At 42.5% G+C, this 26,895-nt stretch overlaps 2 protein-coding genes across 3 annotated transcripts; both read right to left on the reverse strand.

Annotated features, from left to right (window-relative positions):
• Positions 1 to 9,411: 9,411 nt before the first annotated feature.
• p3 (P3 protein) lies at positions 9,412 to 11,672 on the reverse strand. The gene is given in 1 exon segment (NM_001141914.1): positions 9,412 to 11,672. A coding segment is annotated over 1 exon segment (1,401 nt). The 5' UTR covers positions 11,325 to 11,672; the 3' UTR covers positions 9,412 to 9,923.
• Positions 11,673 to 14,772: 3,100 nt separating this feature from the next.
• LOC106573671 (charged multivesicular body protein 1a) lies at positions 14,773 to 22,869 on the reverse strand. Of its 2 annotated transcripts, none has more exons than XM_082962694.1 (7): positions 22,707 to 22,869; positions 22,077 to 22,096; positions 21,905 to 21,982; positions 20,967 to 21,113; positions 20,651 to 20,779; positions 17,622 to 17,844; positions 14,773 to 17,400 (listed from the first exon to the last, which is right to left on the reverse strand). In XM_082962694.1, exons 1-7 carry the CDS (start codon positions 22,711 to 22,713, stop codon positions 17,339 to 17,341), a joined length of 666 nt encoding a protein of 221 aa, XP_082818820.1. In that variant the 5' UTR covers positions 22,714 to 22,869; the 3' UTR covers positions 14,773 to 17,338. The 2 variants fall into 2 exon arrangements, with proteins under 2 accessions (XP_082818820.1, XP_014004412.1); XM_014148937.3 differs by having other exon boundaries at positions 17,648 to 17,844; positions 22,707 to 22,868.
• Positions 22,870 to 26,895: the final 4,026 nt, after the last annotated feature.

Genomic DNA, 26,895 nt, shown 5'->3' on the forward strand with positions numbered 1-26,895 from the left:
CTGGGAGGCATGAAGGTGCACAACTCAATGACCCCCCCCCCATAGGGAAGAAAAAAAGAAGACTATTAGAGGCTATAAGAAAAAGGAGAGGGGGGTAAGAAAGAGAGAGAGAGCAGGAAAATGAGATGGAGAGAGCGAGAGAGAGGGAAAATTAGATGGAGAGCGAGACAGATAAAAAAATATAAGGACACCTTGTTGTGGAGCAGGTCCCACATGCGGTGCAGGAGGGCAGTGAGCAGCTGTCTGTGTCCCAGCAGGATGTTGACAAACTGAGACACCCAGGGGCTCGGTCTTGGGTCACAGAGCACATTAAGCTCAAAGGAGAGAAGTGCAGTTTTAAACTGACTTGCAGTTACACTTGTGGAGGCTAAGAAGAACATAATATACACAACTATATGCAGATGGACTGGAAAGAAAATCAAGTAGTGACAATTCTGTATTATTTGGTGGGCTTATTCCGGAGGCATCCAAAAGTCTCTGGCAGAACCTCCTGAGGATCATGTTCTCCACCTGAACATAGACAGGACAGACCGAAACATGAGTGTGGCATTAGAAATAACTAGAACGACAGACAAATAGAGTAGGAAACTAAATAGTTGAGACGGAGCAGAGGAGAAAAACAGTAGAAGAGAGGGAGAAATGCAGAGACAGGAGGACAGACGGCGGTTCCTGGCATTCCTTCCGACTTCATTGTGCAGCTCAGGGGAAGTCGACTCATCTACATAAAGCTTGATGATTGTCTGGCTGACCAGTTCCTCAGCACGTTCAGGGAACACAATAATCAGCGTGTGGCAGATCCTGGCCAGACAACTCTGTCAAGTCAAAGATAATAAGACTGGTTTGATTTGTATGTGTGTTTTTGTTGAACTATTTGAACAAACAACTGGAATCAACATACACAAAACATCTGTATCAGACTCAAAGCGATAACAGAAAACTGTGTGGTCAGTCAGTAGTTGTATGGCTGTGAGTGTGAATACCAGAACTGACTTATTGAGTGAATCTATGAAATTCATCCTGATATCAGGCTTTACATGCAGCTGACTGGACAGAGACAAAGAATACAATACCTGGACAGAGCATGTGAACACACCATTCAATAACATCCATTCATTTCAAAGCAAGAGAGCATAAGTCTTACCACACGTGGAGTTAGGAGGGCAGGGAGAAAACGAGTCAGGAAATATGGCCTTCTGAAAATGCTGGAGTAGGAAAAGAGTGCAAGTGTGGCGACACATAAAAAAAGACACAGTGCAGAACACAATATGATATGTAAGTCATCAGTACATTGATCTCAATAGGTGATTTGTGTGCGTTATGTAGCACGTTGATGCTATATTTTTAGGGTACCTACCAGGCCTCCATGATGACTGTGGCAGATATCCTTCCTGTGTTATCAAACAAAGAGACTGGCTTGTCCACATCCTGACCCGCCTGACACTGGGGCTGATAAGGCAGATTGCACACAAACACACAGACTGATACACACATAATTAACACATGAAAAACATGAATTGAAGAGATGGCACACAAATGCAACCAGCAGAGGGCGCTCAAACCTGCACAAGAGCTCCTGTCCCAGCGACATCCTCATAAAGGCCAATCTCCTGCAGACAGAGAGAGGGGACCCTGTTTATACAGCTGGAGGAGAGGAGATGAATGAGCTGCTGAATGAGAGGGTTTGTGGTATGGTAAGTCACCAGTCAGAGTTAGTTACATTGGAATAACTGGATTGTCTCAGCTGATCTATATACGCCTCACATACTGGTTCAGTGACTCTCTAGGCCCTACCTTCAGGTCAGCCAGTCTGGTCTTGGCAAGGGAACCAGTCAGACTAAAGGCCCAGTCCAGCAGTAAAGTGTTAAAGCAGAGCCAGAGTATCTGTCACCTGACCTTCAGGTACTGCGGAGGTCAAAGGACACTATGTCCGACAGGAACTTCAGCAGGAAAACCACAGACTTCTTACTGTTCCAATGGTAACTGCTGGCACCGCCGAAACATATCCAGGAAGACAGGAGAGAACTAACTCAACTCTGAGGGGACTAGCCTTAAACCACTCGCTGTACGAGGAGGAAAACACCAGGCCCTTCCAGTGCACCCTTACGGGCCAGGAGGAAAGCAGTGATCATGTTCTCCAAGTCAAGGGCTCCCGAGTGGTGCAGCGGTCTAAGACACTGCATCGCAGTGCTAGAGGGAGTCCCATGGGGCGGCGCACAATTGGCCCAGAATCGTCCAGGTTAGGGGAAGGTTTGAACGGGGGTGGGCCCTCATTGTAAATAAGAATTTGTTCTTAACGGACTTGCATAGATAAATAAAGGTTAAATAAAACAAATACCCCTCAAATCCTGAGCTTAGGAACCTGGACAGGAGCTCTGATGTACAAAGAGAGAAATGTCATTTTTTAATGATTTATTTTACTTTCATTTAACTAGGCAAGTCAGTTAAGAAGAAATTCTTATTTACAATGACGGCCTACACCGGCCAAACCCGGACGACGCTGGGCCAATTGTGGGACTCTCAATCCCGGCCGGTTGTGATACAGCCTGGATTCTAACCAGGGTGTCTGTAGTGACGCCTCTAGCACTGAGATGCAGTGCCTTAGAACGCTGCGCCACTCGGGAGCCCATTGGAGCATTGTTGGAAATAACTAAGTGTCTGTGTGTGTGTGTGTACCTTTGAGGCTTGGCTGGGTGTTTGGATTGTACACGAGCAGGGTGGAGAGACAGGAAGAGCACATGCTTCCAGTTAACCTCATGAGTCTCCAGTACTTACTGCAGTTGAGACAGCAGCTCCTCTACCTTGAATATCACTGCCAACTAGGACAGAGAAAGAGAAAGGGCTAGATGTTATATCACACCACAGATACAGTCACATCAAAACGCTCTATTATAAGGTTCACACTTGTTATTCTATAGACCGGTTTTAACGTACACTACTGCAATTTCAATGTCCTGTAAAAACACCCTAATGTCATAACTCACACCCACAGGTACATCATCATTCACTTCAGATGTATGTGGTCAGTCACACACATACACACAATACCTCACAAACAACTACATGACAAAATACATATTTGGAAGAGCAGCTCACATTAACCAGACATGGTAATGTATTTATAGATGTACTAAGGTATTTATAGATGTTTCTTTAGAACAGAGCAGAGCACAAGCCATTTACATTACGAAACAAGGAGGTCAACAGTATGCAGGTTTTTAGCAAAGCCCCACTCTCTTTGCATGGCAATGGCATCAGATACTATGTAGAATATAGGTAGAGGAGAACAGCGATGAGATAGATGATATAGATGGCTGTTTTACAAGAGGCCCTATATTAAAGAGATGTCAATGATAACATATTCTGTGATTTTAACTTTCAGTCTGTAGGTGAGTGTATGAGAGAGAGTGGGAGAAGAAACAGCGCAGTGCATCAGGTGATAGACACACCACACAAGGAAGCATCAAACATCTTTACCCTTTTCCAACAAAAAGAGATACATACAAGAGTGAATATTATGGATTATTATGCATGTTCTATAATTTTGTTTGATTAGCAGCCTTTTCCACTTCACCATCATTCAGCTGCTGTTTCACCAGACTGCAGGGTCTGCTTGCTATCCAAAGTATCCAGCACACCTAAAAACAACACAGGTTCAGAAATTAATATTAGCAGTTGGATAAGATAAAGCCTCTGTCTATTGAATGCAGTTTCGAGCTGCAATGAGAGGGGACATTCAAACTCACAGGAGAGCATGTCATCCAGCACTGAACAGCAAACCAGGGAGAGCGTCCTGCATGGTCTGGTCAAAACCAGCTCGCACCAACACCGTTACCACAGCTGCAACACAATACATAGTTGGATGTATACAGACTGATGTGAGGTGAATGGAAGATAATAATATATGTACACTTTATTCAGAAAGTATTCAGACCTCTTCCCTTTTTTCACATTTTGTTACGTTACAGACTATTCTAAAATTGATTAGATAATTTTTTTACCTCAATCTACACACAATACCCCATGATGGCAAAGTGAAAATAGGTTTTTAGAAATGTTTGCTAATGTATTAACAATAAAAAACAAAATACCATATTTACATAAATATTCAGACCCTTTGCTATGTGACTCGAAATTGAGCTCAGGTGCATGCTGTTTCCATTGATCATCCTTGAGATATTTCTACAACTTGATTAGAATTCACCTGTAGTAAATTCAATTGATTGGAAATTATTTGGAAAGGCACACCCCTGTCTATATAAGGTCCCACAGTTGACAGTGCATGTCAGAGCAAAAACCCAAGCCATGAGGTTGAAGGAATCATCCGTAAAGCTCAGAGACAGGATTGTGTTGAGGCACAGATCTGGGGAAGGGTACCAAAAACAATTTTGCAGCATTAAAGGTCCCCAAGAACACAGTGCCCTCCATCATTCTTAAATGGAAGAAGTTTGGAACTACCAAGACTCTTCCTAGAGCTGGCCAACCAGCCAAACTGAGCAATCGGGAGAGAAGGGCCTTGGTCAGGGAGGTGACCAAGAACCTGATGGTCACTCTGACAGAGCACCAGAGTTCCTCTGTGGAGATGGGAGAACCTTCCAGAGGGACAACCATCTCTGCAGCACTGCACCAAATCAGGCCTTTATGGTAGAGTGGCCAGACAGAAGCCACTCCTCAGTAAAAGGCACATGACAGCGCACTTGTAGTTTGCCAAAAGGCACCTAAATGACTCTAAGACCATGAAAAACAAGATTCTCTGGTCTGATGAAACCAATATTGAACTCTTTGGCCTGAATGCCAAGCGTCACGTCTGGAGAAAATCAGGCGCCATCCCTACGGTGAAGCATGGTGGTGGCAGCATCATGCTGTGGGGATGTTTTTCAGTGGCGGAGACTGGGAAATTGGTCAGGATTGAGGGAAAGATGAACGGTGCAAAGTACAGAGAGAGCCTTGATGAAAACCTGCTCGAGAGCGCTCAGGACCTCAGACTGGGGTGAAGGTTCACCTTCCAATAGGACAACGACCATAAACACACAGTCAAGAGAATGCAGGAGTGGCTTCAGGACAAGTCTCTGAATGTCCTTGAGTGGCCCAGCCAGAGCCTGGACTTGAACCCGATCGAACATCTCTGGAGAGACCTGAAAATAGCTGTGCAGTGACGCTCAACATCCAACCTGACAGAGCTTGAGAGGATCTGCAGAAAATAATGGGAAAAATGGATAATGTTACAGGTACATTTCCATTTCACATTATAAGTTCACAGAACCTGTAGGCTGCCACTCAAAATAAAAAAAATACAGTAAGAAATACGTAAAGTTTAATAATTAATAATACATTCAGTATTAACAGGAAAATAAATTCCCTCCAACCGCACTGATCCAACATGTATCCATCCAAAAGTATTTATGAAATCAAACTAATAGCAAATTATTTTGATTAAATGAATCTTAACACAATGAACAGAGGCAATTTTAATGACCATCTAAAGATCAATCTCCTCAGACAGGACATGGGACAAACAGATCAATGTATTATCAGGGTTGGCAAGGCTAACATTTCAGTCTCTGTCTATCTTGCTGATCGATCCATTGAAGGTAAATGGCACCAGCTAGTCCATTAGAGCTACACTGTCACTGGGATGATGAAAGTGTCTGCGACAGCAGTAATGTGAGGTACTACAGTTTATTACTCTAAATAGACACATTGTTTAGTCACTGAACAGAATGTTCCTCTGTTAAGTTGTTCCTGACAGCACCAATGCTGCAAGAACATCGACTTGAAGGCAATTTCAGTACAGCTATGACTATGAGCTATCCATCCATACCGTCGATGGACCAGATGAGACTAGTCCTGGTTCATAATTGTATCTGTCTCTATTTTGTGTGAGAATGGCTCATATGCAAAAGTTTGAACATAAGATGAGAGAATTGTATGCCCTTCAGACAGTCTTCCTTTGTTTGTCGTTCCAGTAAATAGGCCTACTGGAGATAAAAGCACACATGAATGAGAATATTTTTGAGGATTTCCTGGGAATTCCACCCATGTTTTCCTGGACACCCTGGCACTGCGGCAAGAAACCTGCTCATAGAAGGTGAAAACAACTCATTAAAATGTAATCCCATCTGTCTCATGAATTTTTAAGTGTTTTTTTCCTATTGTGTCACTAAACCACAGCATAGGAAGTGTAAATACTGCAGTTGCTGGAACAGTGTCAGGAAATCACCTGTCAACCTATAAAGTACAGTGGACACTGTTACCTGGGAGAAACAATCTGAGCTGTCGCTCAAGTGGACGTGACACTGTCCTTGCACCCACAGCAGGTACTTTCACCCATTTCTCTAATGGAAGTGACACTTTAGGCATTTCCTCAAAGTACAACTTACAAAGAGGCACGTTGCTTAGTTTGCGTAGGATTTTACAAACCACACAGCTCATATGGTAACCTCATGGCTCTGTAGCACCAAGAAGAGAAATATCATACCAGGTAAATTAGAGTATATAGTGTGTATCTGTGAAATAGCTTAGGCCCTATGTCTCCGTCTGTCTCTGTGCAGCCAAATACGAGGTGGAATGCATGGGCTGAAATCTGTGGTTATCAAAGGTCAAATTACCATTGCAAGTGAGGCTGAGCAGCTGTAGATCCTTTCATTGAAATTACAGACAGGAGGTGCGTGGCAGTGAGAGAGGGAAAGAGACATGCATGCATTGACAAAATTGATGACTCCCATTGGTAGTGGCATGATTGTAACTCACCATGTGAATTTACATCATTTTCATGCAAAGCTTCAAATCCTTAAAATACCTTTGGCTAAAAATAGGTCTAACAGCAGGTATATTAATTAAATGGACGATATGTTGTGCATCTGAGTGTAATTGATATGCAAGGCTTATGACACTGTACAGGAGGGTCCAGAACACAATGTAAGCAGAGTCATGTAAACATTTCCCATCATCTTCAATGTGTGTTAATCCATTCGTTTTAGATTAGGGTTAGTTGCGATTGGAAAACAAAACAGGTTTTCAGTATATGGCAATTTGTAATGTTAACACAAGATGGACTTGCCACAAAAATATTCTAGGATTTTACTATTGTTTCCCAAAATACAACTTTACCCATAAACCCCTACCTGTTTTCCAATAGAAAAGTGTCAATAATTGACAGGAATAAGGAAACAGTTAATGATTTTGGGGGTAGTTGAGTTATCTTAATTGACTGTTTTAACTATCACGTCTCATTTACAGGAAAACAAAATACAGTGGCTCCCCACTTCGCACAGCAGTTGAAGTATGTGAATATTGAAAAACCCCTTCAAACAACGGAGTTCAGCCCATAGACTTTAGCATACATGCTACTTTCCTGAGCTCCCACGTCTTGTGCCAAAACCAAGCTCCAATGCCGTTTCCCACTACAAATGTGCAGAGAAACACAGTATTTCAAATACATGAGTGGTGTAAAAGGGAAAAAAAACGTACAAAAATGCCTTTTACAAAACGTTCACTCCCCTAAGGTGTCAGTTTTGCTTTTGCCAGAAAATGAATACATACAGTGCATTCAGAAAGTATTCAGACGCCTTGACTTTTTCCAAATTTTGTTACGTTATAGCCTTATTCTAAAATGGAATCAATTGTTTTTTCCCCCATCACTTTACACATAATACCCCATGACGACAAAGCAAAAACTGGTTTTGGGAAATTTTTGTACAAAAAATAAACTCAAATATAACATTTACATAAGTATTCAGGTCTTTTACTCATTACTTTGTTGAAACACCTTTGGCAGCGATTAAAGCCTTGAGTCTTCTTGGGTATGACGCTACAAGGTTGGCACCCCTGTATTTGGAGAGTTTCTCCCATTCTTCTCTGCAGATCCTCTCAAGCTCTGTCAGGTTGGATGGGGAGTGTGGCTGCACAGCTATTTTCAGGTCTCTCCAGAGATGTTCGATCGGCTTCAAGTCCGGGCTCTGGCTGGGCCACTCAAGGACCTTCAGAGACTTGTCCCGAAGCCACTCCTGCATTGTCCTGTTGGAAGGTGAACCTTCACCCCAGTCTGAGGACCTGAGCGCTCTAGGAGCAGGTTTTCATCAAGGACCTCTCTGTACTTTGCTCCGTTCATCTTTCCCTCGATCTGGACTAGTCTCCCAGTCCCTGCCGCTGAAAAACATCCCCACAGCATGATGCTGTCACCCCCATGCTTGAACGTAGGGATGGTGCCAGGTTTCCTCCAGACATGACGCTTAGCATTCAGGCCAGAGTTCAATCTTGGTTTCATCACACCAGAGAATCTTGTTTCTCATGATCTGAGAGTCTTCAGGTGCCTTTTGGCAAACTCCAAGTGGGCTGTCATGTGCCTTTTACTGAGGAGTGGCTTCTGTCTGGCCACACTACCATAAAGGCCTGATTGGTGGAGTGCTGCAGAGATGGTTGTCCTTCTGGAAGGTTCTCCCATCTCCACAGAGGAACTTTGGAGGTCTGTCAAAGTGCAGAGTGACCATCAGGTTCTTGGTCACCTCCCTGACCAAGGCCCTTCTCCCCCAATTGCTAAGTTTGGCTGGGCAGCCAGCTCTAGGAAGAGTATTGGTGGTTCCAACCTTCTTCCATTTAAAAATGATGGAGGCCACTGTGTTCTTGGGGACCTTCAATGTTGCAGACATTTTTTGGTACCCTTCCCCAGATCTGTGCCTCAACAGAATCCTGTTTCGAAGCTCTATGGACAATTCCTTCGACCTCATGGCTTGGTTTTTACTCTTACATGCACTGTCAACTGTGGGACCTTATGTAGACAGGTGTGTGCCTTTCCAAATCATATCCAATCAATTGAATTTACCACAGCTGGACTCCAATCAAGTTGTAGAAACAGCTCAAGGATTATCAATGGAAACAGGATGTACCTGAGCTCAATTTTGAGTCTCATAGCAAGGGGTGTGAATACTTTCTGAAAGCACCAGTAGGCAGCTATTATGACTGTATGAGCATATTTCAAGTCCAACACATGCCGAAAAGCACGTTCATTCCAGTCATAACATGCCCGCTCACACAAAGACCTATGAACTACACCAAAAAAAATGGATTGAAAACTACAACCTCCATTTCAGGAGTAAAAAGGCTTAGAAACATTAGACCTTAAAAAAGGTAACCACATAACATGCAAACATAGATGTGTTATGAGATTGTTTTAACACAAATGCAAATACACAATGCAAAGAGACATGCAAATGTACTCACATTGGCACACACAAAGAAACCTGTTAATCAGTCCACAAATATTACGCACAGGCAAATATTGTCACAGAAACACCCTCAGAAACAAAGGTACTGGCTATATCGCTCAGCTGTGCTGCAGCACAATCTTTACTTTAGTACGTCTCAGTGTTAAGATTCCTTCTTTAAATAAAGATCCTCCTTGGACAAACACAAGACTGCTTTTATGAATGCTTTTATTTTTTTTATGTCTCCTCTTTATAAAGTACATGGACTCTTAGAAAACCATCTTTGAATCCAGAACAAAAAAACTTAGTACCGGTACTTTTCAAACACCATACATTTCCATCCGACAAACAATCAGTTTTCAAAACCATTCCCATTCCTTTGACACATAGACCTCTTGTAAACATGATACAAATCAATAATTTCATTTACAAAAATGTTTTATAGAAAAATATATTTTCTTTTATAGGTATTTCTCTTCTTCGGCCTATATACATGAGGTACTCTTCAGTACAATCTCATTAAAAAAAGAAAGAAAAAAAGGGGGTTAGCGGGAAAAGGCCTTTGGTTTCAAGAAGATAGAAAAAACATACTTATAATGTCCATTCGCTGTCCTGTGTACACAGTGTCAAAGTCAATGATTGTTTTCATATTGTTGTGTGTGTTTGTAGCCAACACTCTGGGACCTCCACAGGTTTGGTTTAGAACAGAAACTCTGTCTACAATCAGGTTTCAGTCCGGGTGGTGGGGGTACAGAACTTTCGATGGGCAAAGTGACCGAGGACGATAAGGAGCATCTCAGAGGTGCTGCTGAGCGCCACTATGAAGGGCGCTTGGGACGCAAAGTCAGCCTCCGCCCGCCGGAACGACAGCTGCATAACCGCCAGCGCCAGGAGGCTGTTCTGCACCCCCACCTCAATACTGACCGTCTTCCTCTGTGGCACTGCTAGTCCTGCCAGCTTCCCCATCCCAAACCCTAACAGCAGCCCAAACAGGGGCACAGTCACCCCCGCGACCACTATCTGAGGTCTCACGTTGGCCAGGATAGACGCCCCCATCTGGTAGGCCATGAAGATGCCGCCCACGATGAGCACGAAGCTGAAGGGCCGGATCAGTGCCAGCAGTACGCGGGTCAGTTTGGGCAGACGTAGCTTCACCAGCATGCCCAGGGAGATGGGGATGGCAATGAAGAGAAGGGTGCCCAGGATCTTGATAAAGGGCACGTGGAGGGCAGCGTGGACACCCAGTAGCCTGCCATACAGGGCAGAGGACAGGGGCATGGCTGCTGCAGCTACAACTGTGGACACCAGGGTCATGGAGATGGCCAGGGTGACGTCCCCGCCCAGTAGCAGGCTGTAGAGGTAGCCTCCGCCGCCGCCCGGGGCAGAGCATGTGATGACCAGGCCCAGGGAGAGGGCCTTTGGCAAGGAGCCCAGCCTGGACAGACCATAGGCGTACAGTGGCATGACCAGGAACTGCCCTGCGACCCCCAAGAGGAGAGGCACAGGCTTCCGCAGGAGACCCCTCAGCACCTCTACCTCTACCTTGCACCCGAAGGCACACTTGTTGATGAAGATGAGCGGCAGCAAGGCAAATAGGACAGGGTTCTCAGAAAAGTGGGACAGCACGCCTGACTGTATGAGCCGGGCAGCTGGGTCATCCCTTCCAGGCGCCACCCTGATGCAGTAGTCTGTCCTTTCTTCAATTACAACAGGGAAAGAATCCTGGTCCAACTCCAATAGCTGGATGAGCAGTTGTGCCCGACCCGGCAACCCAGACCTTATGCTGATAATGAAACTCTTCACGGGTCCCGCATGACTGTCACTTACATTCAGGATGGAAAGAACCTCCGAGTCCAAGGAGCTTACATTGACCGTCTGCTTCCAGCTCTCGCGGCCCTTCGTACTTACGGCGCTTCGGTATTGACTGGAGATTACAATCACGCCCTTAGTGTTTTCGGGAAACTCAAATTCTTGGGAGGTCCCGTCCCCGATTTGTATATACCTTCTGTTACTGTCGGCCGTCACGTTCATGTTGTTGTTGTCTTTCAGGGACCTGCCCTCCGTCGCCGGATCTGTTCCTCTCGTTATCAAGAAGAGACAACAGAATGCAAATAGCGTCCTCATTGTTATGTGCGCCGCAAATACACGCTGCTCTCCAGCCTGCGATCTCCCCAGTCCGTCTTAAACCGCCTCCCTTTTACAGAACGCGTTAAAAACTTCTCAGATCCCCTGATACAATAGCTACGTAGGTAGCGAGGTCTACATTCCTTCTGGTACCCATTTAGCTTCACCCGTGTTCTTGCTCTCTTTCTACCGGAATTTAAACATCACCCCGCCCCATCCGACTTGAACGCTGCTTAAATTCCAATAAAAAAAATGCTGTCATATTTTACCGATATCAGACGATTCACGGCTCATTTTTTCGTGCTAAGAAGAAATATCTGCCTCGGCGAACCGTCGCCTCGCGTTCCGGTTTTTATTGTCTCTGATGCCAACTGTCACCACCGCCGTTTCCCCCTGATTTCTTCTCTTATTTCACTCACTCGCTAAGACTTATTTTAATCCAATCAGAGAAGCCCCTAGCGTTAACTCTCTTTTTTTTTTGCGTTAACTCTCTAGGTCCCTTACCAAAATAAGCACCAACGTCACTTGAGATAAATCTAATTGCGGGGGTGTTCTTTCTTCCATGCGTGGGCTGCATTCTCAGCATCATAGAGGATACACCGTTTATTTATGGGGGAGGACCCACTGCAAAATGCTGTGGTCATGTTATGTTGACTAAAGGAAAATGGTGGAATAAGATAAACATAGTCCAAAACATATAAGCTGCAGTTCATTGAGGCTGGAGGTATTTACCTTTATTTAGTTATTCTGCCCTTACAAATAAAGATTGCCGTTTTGAAACTGCAGTAAAAGTGCAGTAACTGCAGTCGACTGTGGTATTTTGGAAGCAGTAATTGCTGAATAACTGCAGTGTACTGCACTGTAACTGTAGTTAGACATCAAAATTACTGCAATCTTTTTTGTAAGGGTGGCATCACACACGATTTAAGCAATAAATAATGCATTTAAGCAGGGCAGGGGGGCTTGTTTTCTTATACTGAACAAAAATACAAAAATATGTAACAATTTCAAATACTTTATTGAGTTGCAGTTCGTATAAAGAAATCAGTCAATTGAAATATATTAATTAGGCCCTAATCTATGGATTTTACATGACTGAAAATACAGATATGCATCTGTTGTTCAGATACCTTAAAAAAAAAGTAGGGGCGTGGATCAGAAAACCAGTCAGTATCTGGCGTGACAACACGCTGTCGTACACGTCGATCCAGAGCATCCCACACATGCTCAATGCTCTGGTGAGTATGCAATCAAGAACTGGGACATTTTCAGCTTCCAGGTAATTGTGTACAGATTCTTGTGACATGGGGCCATGCATTATCATGATGGTGGCGGATGAATGGCACGAGAATGGGCCTCAGGAACTCGTCACGGTATCTCTATGCATTCAAATTGCCATCGACAAAATGCAATTGTGTTCGTTGTCATACCATAACCCCACCACCATGGTGCACACCATGGGACACTCTGTTCACTAAGTTGAAAAACTGCTCACCCACACAACGCCATACACGTGGTCTGCGGTTATGAGGCCAGTTGGACGTACTGACAAATTCTCTAAAACAATATTAGAGGCAGCTTACGGTAGAGAAATGAACATTCAATTATCTGGCAACAGCTCTGGTGGTCATTCCTGCAGTCAGTATGCCAATTGCACACTCCCTCAAAACATTAGACATCTGTGGCACTGTGTTGTGTGACAAAACTGCACATTTTAGAGTGGCCTTTTATTGTTCCCAGCACAAGGTGCACCTGTGTAATGATCATGCTGTTTAATCTGTCAGGTGGATGGATTTTCTTGGCAAAGGAGAAATTCTCACTAACAGGGATGTAAAAGAATGTGTGCTCAAAATTTGAGAGAAATAAGCTTCTTCTGCATATGGAACATTTCTGGGATCTTTTATTTCAGCTGATAAAACATGGGACTAAAACTTTACATGTTGTGTTTATATTTTTGTTCAGCATAGTGTGTGAGAGGGGGAGCACCTGGTATGTTTGTCGAGCAGAAGGGTGGATTTAAGGTGTTGAAGCTAGTCTGTTCTAGTACCAGATATTTGATGTCTGGTAAGCTCTAGAATAACACATTCTCTGTGTGCTATAGAAAATCTAGGTAGGCATCTTGAGATTTTGTAACCTTTATGGTTTTATCTATGGAGAAACGTGTCTAGTCCACGAGACCATGCTGCAACGGAAGTTTGATGAGCCACTACAGGAACATGTTTCACTATCAAATTCTCTTGATCATTGGACCGCAGCATATTTGATCACTGAGCAAAAACATAGCGACCATGAACACACACAATGCACGGTGTCCAATTCCAGGTCACTGCTAAGTATTGCTGATGGGACATTCGTACACAACGAATGCAATTGTGAAATTTGATACCACCATTTGTATGATGTAAGGGAACCCCTGTGCTCTCTGAACAGCAAGGGCACATCACATAAGATGAATGGATTCATAACATGAAGTTTCTTTCCTGACGTTTTAATAGGTTAAGTGAGTCCAGTCAGTATTTTTTCTGAGAAAGCTATTCAATCGATCATAGATAGTGAGTGTAGCCACTTTCATTGTATTGATAAGAGTGCAGTTATCTATTGTGCAGTATGTGGCCTACTTTGACTCATGACTCAGAGGTTTCAAGAAAAAAGGGAGAGGTCTGGTCTTCTGTGAAAGCATTTAAGCCAACAACCTGCTGAACTGGAGAGCTCTCCAGACATTTCGCAGAGTGACAGTTGTTAAGAGCCACAGGGCAGATAGTATACCTCACAATAGACACAGGGAAAAAAGCCCTTGTTAAGATTCCATCCACACCCATCCACACCTAGTGCCTTCAGAAAGTATTCACACCCTTTACTTTTTCCAAATGTTATTGTTTTACAGCCTGAATTTAAAATTGATAACATTTTGATTTGTCATTGACCTACACACAATACCCCATAATGTCAAAAGTATAATTATGTTTTTAGAAATGTTTACAATTTAATTAGAAATGAAAATCTGAAATGTCTTGAGTCAATAAGTATTCAGACCCTTTGTTATGGCAAGCCTAAATAAGTTCAGGGGTAAAAATGTGCTTAACAAGTCACATAGGAAGTTGCATGGACTCACTGTGTGCAATAATAATGTTTAACATGATTTTTGAATGACTACCTCATCTCTGTACTCCACACATAATTATTGGTAATGTCCCTGAGTCGAGCAATGCATTTCAAACAGATTCAACCTCAAAGACCAGAGAAGTTTTCAAATGCCTCACAAAGAAGGGCACCTATTGGTGGATGGGTCAACATAAAAATAAGCAGACATCAAAATGTATCTTATTGCATGGTGAAGTTATTAATTACACTTTACATGGTGTATCACTACAAAGATACAGGCATCCTTCCTAACTCAGTTGCCGGAGAGGAAGGAAACCACTCAAGGATTTCACCATGAGGCCAATGGTGACTTTAAAACAGTTAGAGTTTAATGGCTGTGATAGGAGAAAACTGAGGATGGATCAACAACATTGTAGTTATTCCACAATACTAACCTAATTGATAAAGTGAAAAGGAAGCCTGTACAGAATACAAATATTCCAAAACATGCATCCTGTTTGCTATAAGGCACTAATGTAAAACTGCAAAAAAATGTGGCAAAGAAATTAACTTTATGTCCTGAATAAAAAGTGTTATGTTTGGGGCAAATACAACACATCACTGAGTACCACTCTTCCTATTTTTAAGCATGGTGGTGGCTCCATCATGTTATGGCTATGCTTGTCATTGGCAAGGACTAAAAATAAACAGAAGAGCTAAGCACAGGCAAAATTGGGTTCAGTCTGCTTTCCAACAGACACTGGGAGACAAATTCACCTTTTAGCAGGACAATAACTTAAAATACAAGGCCAAATCTACACCTTAGTTGCTTACCAAGACAACATTGAATGTTCCTGAGTGGATTCAGGCTGTAACACAACAAAGCGTGGAATAAGTCAAGGGGTATGAATACTTTCTGAAGCCATTGTACTGTAGACAATTTAGACCCTTGTTTTAGCATGACCACGGGGAGAAATTAGGTTTACTTTGAAGCTGTACAGTAGGCATGTACAGTATAAGAAGTCTGTCTCTCTGACATCAACAGTTACCTACAACATGACCTGTTTACACCAGATGAATGCATAACACAAACAATATTTACTGGCGGCAAGCATGTTATATAATCTGAAAGGCTAATAATAATGACCATCACTCCACACAGAAAAGGAAGCAAAATAATTGTGTGAAGCAGTACTGCAGAGAAATGTTCACAGCATCACAGATCATTTTTTAACAGCACGAACTCCTCAGTATGTGAGCTTATTTTGGCAAAGAGTAAAACATGCATTTGAGGATGTGTTGAAACAGCACCCACAGTCTCATGGTTGAACTCATGTCGTGGTTACATGGTTTCCTGGTTACAAATGCTGCAACCATAGGACAAGCCAGAAGTATATCAGTTTGCTCGTGGTGCCATCTGCCGCTGTCATTTCCTGAGTGTTGAAATGACAAAATGTTCATATCAGATGGCTAAATATACCAAAATACTGCAAAACTTGCATACCTTTGAGTATTAATAACCATCCCCATGTAAAATAAAAGAAAGGAATGTATTCCCAAAATGTCTTCGCTACAGAAGCCAAATATCTGGTTTGTATGTGATGTGGACAGAAAGGGGACATCTGTGTTATATGGCAACATAATTCAAGGGTTCGGGACTATAAAGGTTCTATCTGCACTTGTCAAAATGTTTTAATTGACATAGCCTTGTTCGGTTCAATGTTCTCTACCTATATAGTACTCTAAATACCCCCATTCATGTTGTTAAATTCAAAAGAATACAAGATAAAAAATTGCTAACACATTTCAAACCAATGAGGGTTCGGAACTTTAAAGCCAATCACCTCAGAATATTCTTTTGGCAGATAGAACCTTATAGTCCCAAAACCTCGATATTAAAACCTTACATAGGATCACTATGTCTAACTAGATACATCCAGGCACTGAGGAGAAGATGCATATACCTGCATCCCAATAAGGCATACATATTCAAAGCAACATAACATAGGCATGAATTAACAATCTATTTTAACAGAAATAATCAGGAAAACAAAAAATATGACTGAGAATTGTCCTCCCTCTATACAGAAATAATGACATTATGTCAGAGGATTATTTCTTTTAAGAGTTGGGAAAAATCAGTAGACAATAGTGTTTCTTCATTTTGTTTGTTAGTGTTGTCAATACAGTGTGTCAAGAGATGTCTGTGGTTTAGTGCCGAACAGAGTGCAAACTGGGAAACATCAGAGCACTCTAAATAATAGTCCCCATTCAAGTCAATGATTTGTCCGTTCTATTCATTCTATCTTATCTGATAGGCAAAATCCAGATAAATAACTTTTGGGGGTCCAAGCTTCCCTATATTACACAAATGTGTCTGTTTTAAAACACCTTTTTCCAATATACTATTTGGACATTTTGCAAAACTCTTCATGTTCTCAGGAAAACCCTGACAATTCAAATATACATCCAAAAATATGTCATGTGACAATGTACTGAAATTCACAAGTACAACTGACCAAGGGGGATATTTTTCTCTCTATATTGTTGTGAAGGGCCCGTAAGTCAGCATTTCACTGTTAGTCTACACCTGTTGTTTACGAAGCATGTGACAAATAACACTTTATTTTGATTTGAGGGATCCCTAATTAATATAAGACAATGAGTGAGAGATGGAAAGACTGATATGTGAAAAGGGAAATGAAAGGTGGAAAAAAAGAGAAGTGCAACAGAAAAAGAAAGAGCCGGACAGAGGGGGAAGAGCGAGAGGAAGAGAGAGACCCATGCCTTCTCAGGTGGTATTTTCAGCACCACAGTGTGAGTGTGTATATAAATAGACGTGAGGATGGAAATCAATAGTCTCATTAGGTCCTCACGGTATGAACAGTTTGATAGAATCACACAGCTCCCAGCTGTTTGTTTCCAAGCGGTTGTCAAGCCTCCATCTGTCTAGCGAATAGTTGAGAGATATGTTCAGTTCCGCAAAGCAGCCAACCTGCAACGTAAATAAAAGTGTAACTGTTGATTTATATGAAAATCTTTGGTGTATGTGCATGTTGATCATTGGAATATCACTATGCATAATTAGAAAGGGGATCCATCATAGCACTAACACATCTAGCCAGAATCTACACTACTTTACAGTCAAATAATTGGAGAATAGCTTGTCAACACATTTCCTTAATTTAGAAAACAAGCCAAATGTCCCACACTAACCAGTGAAAGCTGCATTGTTAGGGTACCTGCGAGACAGCTGGTCCTCCTTCTCCTGCTGTGAGCGTGAGGAACTCTCTCCCAATGAGGTGGCTCCTGCAGGCAGCTGGCTGAGCTGGTCCATCACCTCCAGACCACTCTCTTCTGCTATCTGGACAATGAGGTCATCCACCTGGTCCTGGGGCGTGGTCAGTGTGGTGGCCGAGCTCATAGAGTCCTCCATCACCTATAGGTGAGTGGGTTTATGTTGTTTCACAATTAATGCAATTATACAGAAGGGTACAGTAATGCATGTTGAGATAAAGGGTTTAGTGAACTAGGATAATGGTCGAGGAGGCAGAGTGAGCTAGAGGTCTTAGGGAAGAAGGGGACACGTGAACAAGAGGCTTGAAAACTAATGACTTCAAGAAATGAAATTGATTAGGAGTACAACCATTATGTACACTGAACAAAAATGTAAATGCAGCATGTAAAGTGTTGGTCCCATGTTTCATACGCTCAAAAAGCTTTTTTCTCCCAAATTTCTTTTGCACAAATTCTTTTACATCCCTGTTAGTGAGCATTTATACTTTTCCAAGATAATCCATCCACTTGAAAGGTGTGGCATATTAAGAAACTGATTAAACACAATGCAAATAGTCCGGGTAGCCATTTGATTAGCTGTTCAGGAGTCTTATGGCTTGGGGGTAAAAACTGTTGAGAAGCCTTCTTGTCCTAGACTTGGCACTCCGGTACCGCTTGCCATGCGGTAGTAGAGAGAACAGTCTATGACTGAGGTGGCTGGGGTCTTTGACAATTTTTAGGGTCTTCCTCTGACACCACCTGGTATAGAGGTCCTGGATGTCAGGCAGCTTAACCCCAGTGATGTACTGGGCCGTACACACTACCCTCCGTAGTGCCTTGCGGTCAGAGGCCGAGATTTAATTGCCGTACCAGGCAGTGATGCAACCAGTCAGGATGCTCTCGATGTTGCAGCTGTGGAACCTTGAGGATCTCAGGACCCATGCCAAATCTTTTTCATTTCCTGAGGGGGAATAGGCTTTGTCGTGCCCTCTTCACAACTGTCTTGGTGTGTTTCGACCATTCTAGTTTGTTGTTGATGTGGACACCGAGGAACTTGAAGCTCTCAACCTGCTCCATTACAGCCCCGTCGATGAGAATGGGGGCGTGCTCGGTCCTCCTTTTCCTGTAGTCCACAAGCATCTCCTTTGTCTTAATCACATTGAGGGAGAGGTTGTTATTCTGGCACCACACGGCCAGGTCTCTGACCTCCTCCCTATAGGCTGTCTCGTCGTTGTCTGTGATCAGGCCTACCACTGCAAACTTAATGATGGTGTTGGAGTCATGCCGGGCCATGCAGTCGTGGGTGAACAGGGACTACAGGAGGGGACTGAGCACACACCCCTGTGGAGCTCCAGTGTTGAGAATGAGCGTGGCAGATGTGTTGCTACCTACCCTCACCACCTGGGGGCGGCCCGTCAGGAAGTCCAGGATCCAGTTGCAGAGGGAGGTGTTTAGTCCCAGGATCCTTAGCTTAGTGATGAGCTTTGGGGGTACTATGGTGTTGAGCTGTAGTCAATGAATAGCATTCTCACATAAGTGTTCCTTTTGTCCAGGTGGGAAAGGGCAGTGTGGAGTGCAATAGAGATTGCATCATCTGTGGATCTGTTTGGGCTGTATGCAAATTGGAGAGGGTCTAGGGTTTCTGGGATAATGGTGTTGATGTGAGCCATTACCAACCTTTCAAAGCACTTCATGGCTACGGACGTGAGTGCTACGGGTCTGTAGTCATTTAGGCAGGTTGCCTTTGTGTTCTTGGGCACAGGGACTATGGTGGTCTGCTTGAAACTGTTGGTATTACAGACTCAATCAGGGACATGATGTCAGTGAAGACACCTGCGAAAATGTCAGTGAAGACACCTGCCAGTTGGTCAGCACATGCCCGGAGCACACGTCCTGGTAATCCGTCTGGCCCCGCAACCTTGTGTATGTTGACCTGTTTAAAGGTTTTACTCACGTTGGCAACGGAGAGTGTGATCACACAGTCATCCAGAACAGCTGATGCTCTCATGCATGCCTCAGTGTTGCTTGCCTCAAAGCGAGCATAGAAGTGATTTAGCTCGTCTGGTAGGCTTGTGTCACTGGGCAGCGCAAGCCCTGCCACATAAGACGAGTGTCGGAGCCGGTGTAGTATGATTCAATCTTAGCCCTGTATTGACGCTTTACCTGCTTGATGGTTCGTCGCAGAGCATAGCAGGATTTCTTGTAAGCTTCCGGGCTAGAGTCCCGCACCTTGAAAGCAGCAGCTCTACCCTTTAGCTTAGAGCGAATGTTGCCTGTAATCCATGGCTTCTGGTTGGGGTATGTACGTACAGTCACTGTGGGGACGACATCCTCGATGCACTTATTGATAAAGCCAGTGACTGATGTGGTGTACTCCTCAATGCCATCGGAAGAATCCCAGAACATGTTCCAGTCTGTGATAGCAAAACAGTCCTGTAGTTTAGCATCTGCTTCACCTGACCACTTTTTTTTATAGACCGAGTCACTGGTGCTTCCTGCTTTAATTTTAGCTTGTAAGCAGGAATCAGGAGGATAGAGTTGTAGTCGGATTTACCAAATGGAGGGCGAGGGAGAGCTTTATACGCGTCTCTGTGTGTGAAGTACACAACCGCAGACCAGGTGTAACCACACCAGCCCAGGACCTCCACATCCGGCTTCTTCACCTGTGGGTTCTGTCTGTAATAAAGCCCTTCTGTGGGGAAGAACTAATTCTGATTGGCTAGGCCTGGCACCCAGGTGGGTGGACCTGACTCTCAAGTGGGTGGGCGTATGCCCTCCCAGGCCCATCCATGAAAGCGCCCCTGCCTAGTTGTGAAATCCATAGATTTAGGCCTGATTAATTTATTTCAATTGACTGATTTCCTTCTATGAACCGTAACTCAGTAAAATCTTTGAAATTGTTGCATGTTGCATTTATATTTTTGTTTAATATAGATGAGGAACATTTTCTATAAACTTGTGCTACTCACCGAGGTGTGAACATCCAGGTTCTGGACCTGCGTCTCAAACTTGTCCATAACAGCAGACACCTTCTGCAGGTCCATGGAACCCAGCGCTTTGTCCAGTGCCTTGGTGACCTGCGTCATATTCTTTGTGACCTAGGGATATAAAACACAGGAGTGCCACACACAAAGGTAGGACAGAGAGTGCATCTCTATGAAAGTAGCCAGTAGCGAGGATGGTTGAGATTGGGGGTCAAGAGAAAAGATGACAATGACTAATGTGAGACACACAATTGGATGATATTAACATATGATTATGATTAGGCAGAGGGAATAGACTCACCGCTTTCATAGTGACAGCAGTCTGGACCTTGGAGGCAACAGCATCAACACGGGATGCCATGCGCAGACAATTAAGGCCCTCGTTCTTCTTACGGATGGCATTCTCTGCATATACTCTGGCAACTTCCACATTCTTCTGCTGAAGAGCCTGGTGAGACGAACATACACACTAAAAGTCAGTTTAGTTGCCTATGAAAACAAGTTCAGGGGCTGCATGTGTAACAATCATCTTACAGTAGGAATACTGATCTGGGATCAGGTCCCCCCTGTCCATGTAATCTTATTCATTGTGATCAAAAAGGCAAAACTGTCCCTAAATAAGCAATCTCTACTCTGAGACGTTTGATACATATGGCCCTTGGTCGTCTGTTTAAATCCTTAGGACAGTAATGGACTGGTGCAGCCTCAACCATGATCTTCCACTGCCACCTGCTGGTTAATGTGCTGCACACATCTTTATTCGACCTGTCCAGTCAGACGCCAACTGAACACTTAACGCTTATGCCTAATAATTATTACGTTAAATTAACTATTTATTGGCACGATTTTCAACAATAATGTTGTTTATACGCTATTGGGATAGACTGACTGCTGATCCTGTAATACCACAGGAGGATTGTGGCACCTTAATTGGGGAGGATGGGCTTGTGGTAATGGCTGAAGCGGAATAAGTGGAATGGTATCAAATACGTCAAACATGGTTTCCATGTGTTTGATGCCATTCCATTTGCTCCATTCCAGCCATTATTATGAGCCGTCCTCACCTCAGCAGCCTTCACTGAACCATACCACACCCTGTATACCCGTAACCTGGGTCGCGTTATGTAGGGCCCAGTGCAAACCATATAGCAAAATGTTTTGCATCAGAAAACAAAAGTCTACTACACACAACCATGTTCTAGCCTACATTCTTTCTCAGAAAGCCCTCCCTTTACTCACCTTTTTAACTTTGGCTTGCTCAGATTTGGAATCTTTCTCTGCCTTTTTGGCAAGTTTTTCGAGCTGTTTTGCTGTAAACTGTTAGAGAAGTATAAGCAGACATTTTACAGTGTAAAATTTTGTATTAACTATGTTTAAGCTCCACAAAGACAATGGCTAATTTCTTATATACCTTCAGTTGGAAGAGTGTGTCTGAAAGAAAGAAAGAAAAAAATGGGATGAGGGGTGATACACAGATACAGCCCAGTGCATTGGGCCTGGAATACTTTGTACTAACAGTGTGCAATGACGACTATGACAGTCTGAGGGCAACTAGCTAGTGATATGTGTCTTGATCAAAATCATAGAATTGTATAAGTTGTCAACGCGTTCTGATCATTTCAAACTCTACACTACTCCAATGGCGATAACACACGTAATGCTAGCCACCTACCTACAAATAAATAAAAACGGGAAGATAGCTAGCTATCTAGACAGTTTAGAAAAATAATCTCTTCAATAGCCATGTAGCTAACGTTACTCGTCTAAACCTTAACGTTTCTTCTTTGAATACTCGTCTAGCTTCTGGTGACATGACATTGCAGTGAGATTTTAATAGCTAACTATAAAACGTGTATATTTGGTAAAATCTAATATAAACTAATATTAGGCTAGTAGCAAGCTATCATAACATTTAGCTTATCGACTGGCTGCCAAGCTTTTCCTTTATGCTAGTTTATGTCGGCTAACTAGCATTATAACGCACGACATAGATCAAAGTAAATTGACAATCTCGTCAAATCAAAAGTCGAAAACGACTTACCATCCATATCAGCGTGCCTTCACTTGACCTAAAACATTTGTTTTAGTTTGACAGCGAGCTAATTTCCTTAATGTTTTTGATATTCTGTTTTTGTGTTGAGTCTTTCTTTCTCCAAAGGAGGTTAGCCAAAGCCACGCCCCCTTTCCGCTAGCGGCGTATTCCAGCCTAAATACGTCCACGTCATTGGTCAAACGCATGAGAGCGTTGATTGGATAGATTCAGAAAACCTCAGCCAGGCGCGTGCAGTCAAAAGCGTGCTGTCAAAAAGCACTAGTTACTGTTTCTAACAACAACATATGAGAAGAATGAACCTCAATATCGCCACAGCCAGTAGCGATATTAGGATGTAAATATTGGTGGGGCAAACTAAAAAATACAATTTTAGATGCATGACAGCAAAGCCACAACACAACACTAAACAATACATTAAGTGCACTATAACGGTGGCAAACGGTGCCCACAAACTGTTAGGGCCTACATAAAGCTGTCCCTAAAGCACAGCTTCCTTTTCAGCACCATGGAGGGAATCCTTACCACTGGTACACCTGGCTATCAGCGGAGCCTTGTCTGGCAGCGAAACAGTTTATTCAGCCTCATTTACTGCCTTTAAAAAAAACATAGCTGATATGGCTGACTTTGTTAAATAAATGTGGTTTCTACAGACAACTGAGATGTACAAACTATGGCATAAGGCCCTGGGGATGATGAGAAGATGAAAGGCAATCCCTAATTTCGATTAAGACATTAATGAGAGAGCTAGGATGGACATAGTCAATATAACTATTTCTTCAGCACTTTTGAAATGTACAGCAACAGAATTCAGAACATGGATTCAGAACATGGGCTTTCTTACAGTATTCTCATTGTACACCAAGTCAGAACCGTGGGATAAATAAAGGAGGCATGTAAGCAGACAATGAAACATCTTACAATATTCGATGATTACATTTCTCTAAAACAGACTATAGGATACATGTGCAGCACCAAGTCATAACAGTAGGCTAAATTATGAGGGGAAAGGGGACCAAATTATTAGGGTGAGTGAGGCACATGGGCTACTAACAGCTACACAACATACACTTAGTACTACTTTCTTAGCTACAGTATACATATCTCCCTGGCATATTACATCATTTATGCGGCAGCGTACAAGACATTTTTGGACTCACCGTTGTTGTGCTGTGCTCACTTGAACAAGAAGGTGGCACGGCGGTCCAAGTTGCAGGCATATTTTGAAATTCAACTTTGTCATCAAAGTCTGGCATTCTCTGGATTTCTGGTGTGTTCAAGACAACTGGGAACTCTGGGAAAAAACAAGGTTGAATCATAACATCAGTGATGTTCTCATATGTATATAGTGTATTCTATTCTACTGTATTTTAGTCAATGCCACTCCGACATTGCTCAATCTAATATTTATATATTTCTTAATTCTATTCTTTTACTTTTAGATTTGTGTGTATTGTTGTGAATCGTTTTTAGATATTACTGCACTGTCAGATACCACTGCACTGTTGGAGCTAGGAATAACAATAACGCAATAACATCTGCTAAATATGTGTTTGTGACCAATAACATTTGATTTGATTTAGAAAGAGGCCCGAGTTCCCGACTTGGAATTCCAAATTGGATGACAGTTCAATACGTATTTTCCCAGTCAGAGGTCGTTTTTTTCAGAGTTTCCAGTTGTCTTGAACTCACTGAAATCTGAGATTTCCCAGTTCCAATTTTCCAGTTGTTTTGAATGCAGCAGAAGTCATGCAGGACTGACAGCATGGACAATTTATTAAACATTTACTAGCCCATGGTGTTGCGTGTGAATGTTTATTATTTTAAGCTTGGAAAAGAGACCCTTTCAGACAGATGTTTTAAATTCTTAAACCCAGACTTGGACCACACACCCTCTCCACTGAATAGCAAGCAGTGGAAGCAAAATAGTAATTGCTTTGCAACGCTTGCAGTTAGCCACTGATTCCTTCCAAACCACTCATTGTTGAATTTGCGATTTCCGACTTGCTGTGTAATGTTCATGTCCAATGGCCGATGAGCTCCGATATGTTTTATCTATAATTTCTCTTCATATGAAAAGGATTTGCCAGTAGATTGTCAACGTAATTCATGATGATGACTTCATGTCTAGCTTGTTAGCTAAGATTTTAAAAGTATGATGTTGACATGATCAGTCCAATCAAAGCGATGGTAAATATAACGTGATTTGACGTCATTTTATCTGTGGCCAATGACCTTGAGCCTTCTTGGATGGGTACTTCTAATATAAATCTATGGCAGCACCCAAGGGGGCTTGAACTGCCTAGCTCTCCCTCTAAATAAAAGAAAAGAAAATGTTATTAGTCACGTACACATGGTTGGCAGATGTTATTGCGAGTGTTGCGAAATGCTTGTGCTTCTAGTTCCGACAGTGCAGCAATATCTAACAAGTAATCTAACAATTCCACAACTACCTAATACACACAAATCTAAGTAAAGGGATGGAATAAGAATATGTACATATAAATATATGGATGGGACATGACCGACCGGCATAGACGAGATGCAATAGATGGTAGAAAATACAGTATATAACATCTGGGATGAGTAATGCAAGATATGTAAACATCATTATTAAAGTGGCATTAGTAAAGTGACTAGTGATCCATTTGTTAGTGGCCAATTATTTCAAGTCTGTATGTAGGCAGCAGCCTCACTGTGTTACAGTGGCGGTTCTAGACCATTTCAACTGGGGGGGCCAAGCTGGGGCCAGTTGCACTGTTAGAGAGGCCAGTTACATTAGACGTTATTGTTGTCATATCGTTTTGCATGTGGTACGATACTGTTGTGTTCCGCCTAAAGCCGTCCCTCTAGAAAATGTGTGGGTTAAATTAGTGTTCCGCGTTGCCACTATATAATAACGGATGTAAAAAAAGAACAATAGCAAAAATGAGTTATGTAAAAATTATTTCATACTCCACATTTAGGGGGGCCACAAGGGGGTCCAAAATTGTTGTCACAGGGGCACTGCCCCTGTGGGCAGGCAGTTTGCCCCCCATGATGCGTTGTGCAGACCGCACCACTCTCTGGAGAGCCCTGCGGTTGTGGGCTCCTGTATTTTCACCGCACTCACAACACGTGCCTGATTTTCTCTTCTTTTTAAATGTTTTTTATTTTTTTATCAACAACAAATCCATACAGGAAGTACATGTGGGAACACAAGTATATATAAATAATATACAAAAGACAATTGGGCTAGTGGTACAATATCACATTACTCAAGACCTTAAGGGACATACATACACTTATAATTCTAACAGCTTTTTTGTTAGTAGAGTATTTAATTGTCTTAAAATATAGTTCAATTTCTTTTTGTAAGTTAAGAAAATGTAGAGTTTTGTTTGTAAATTTACATTTGTGAATATGACATTTGGCCAAAAGAATAATGAAATTAATTACATAAAATTGTTTCAGCTTATTTCTATCGTTGGTAAAGAATCCAAGCAGTACATCTCTCCACAATAGTGTAAGATCTTCATAAATGTGTTCAATTATAAATCTACTGATTTCTTGCCAAAGTTTCCTTACATAAGTACAATGCCAAAAAAGATGCAACACTGTTTCTGGGAGGTCATTACAAAAGGTACAATTTGAGTTTACGTTTTCCTTAAACTTCTTCATATAGTGGTTGACAGGAAAATATTTATGGACAATTTGAACGGAAACTTCCTTCATTTTGTTAACAAGTAGGTATGTGTGTGGCAACGTCCAAACTTTTTGACTAATGACGGATGACCTGAAATATTCTGCTTTTACAAAATGTGATGCTGTTTTAAAATGAAACACAATACCTTGCTCTTGTTAAAGCTTTTAGAATTGATTTGGTTGTAGGCTGGGATACGCCCCTATCTAAAAACGGGCGCGGCTTTGGTTAACCTCGATTGGGGGGAAAAAAGACGCGTATGGGATACTCTGCCTAGTCAGAACAGGTCACGTGAGAGAAGCTTTTCTGTTGCTGAAGCTTAAATGGAAGAGGCCATTATTGTTAGTCACATGACATGATGCTTTCTTTAACCCCTTGTCCACTCTCCAAAGTACACTATCAATTTCCCCAAATCATAAGCATAAACTATTATTTAAAGGTATGCTCTGAGAAGGCTCATAGAAGACAGGCTATGTACACACTGCCCACAAAATGAGG

Source organism: Salmo salar, chromosome 16 (assembly GCF_965601325.2).
Source record: "Salmo salar chromosome 16, fSalSal1, whole genome shotgun sequence".
NCBI classification, from domain to species: Eukaryota; Metazoa; Chordata; class Actinopteri; order Salmoniformes; family Salmonidae; genus Salmo; species Salmo salar.

Excerpts from the sequence above, each read along its gene's own strand:
- LOC106573671 (XM_082962694.1), bottom strand. Across the intron at positions 21,114-21,904 it reads AGCAAGCCAAAGTTAAAAAG|GCTCTTCAGCAGAAGAATGT; the intron begins GTGAGTAAAGGG and ends TCGTCTCACCAG. Across the intron at positions 17,401-17,621 it reads TAACAATGCAGCTTTCACTG|GTTGGCTGCTTTGCGGAACT; the intron begins GTTAGTGTGGGA and ends TTTACGTTGCAG.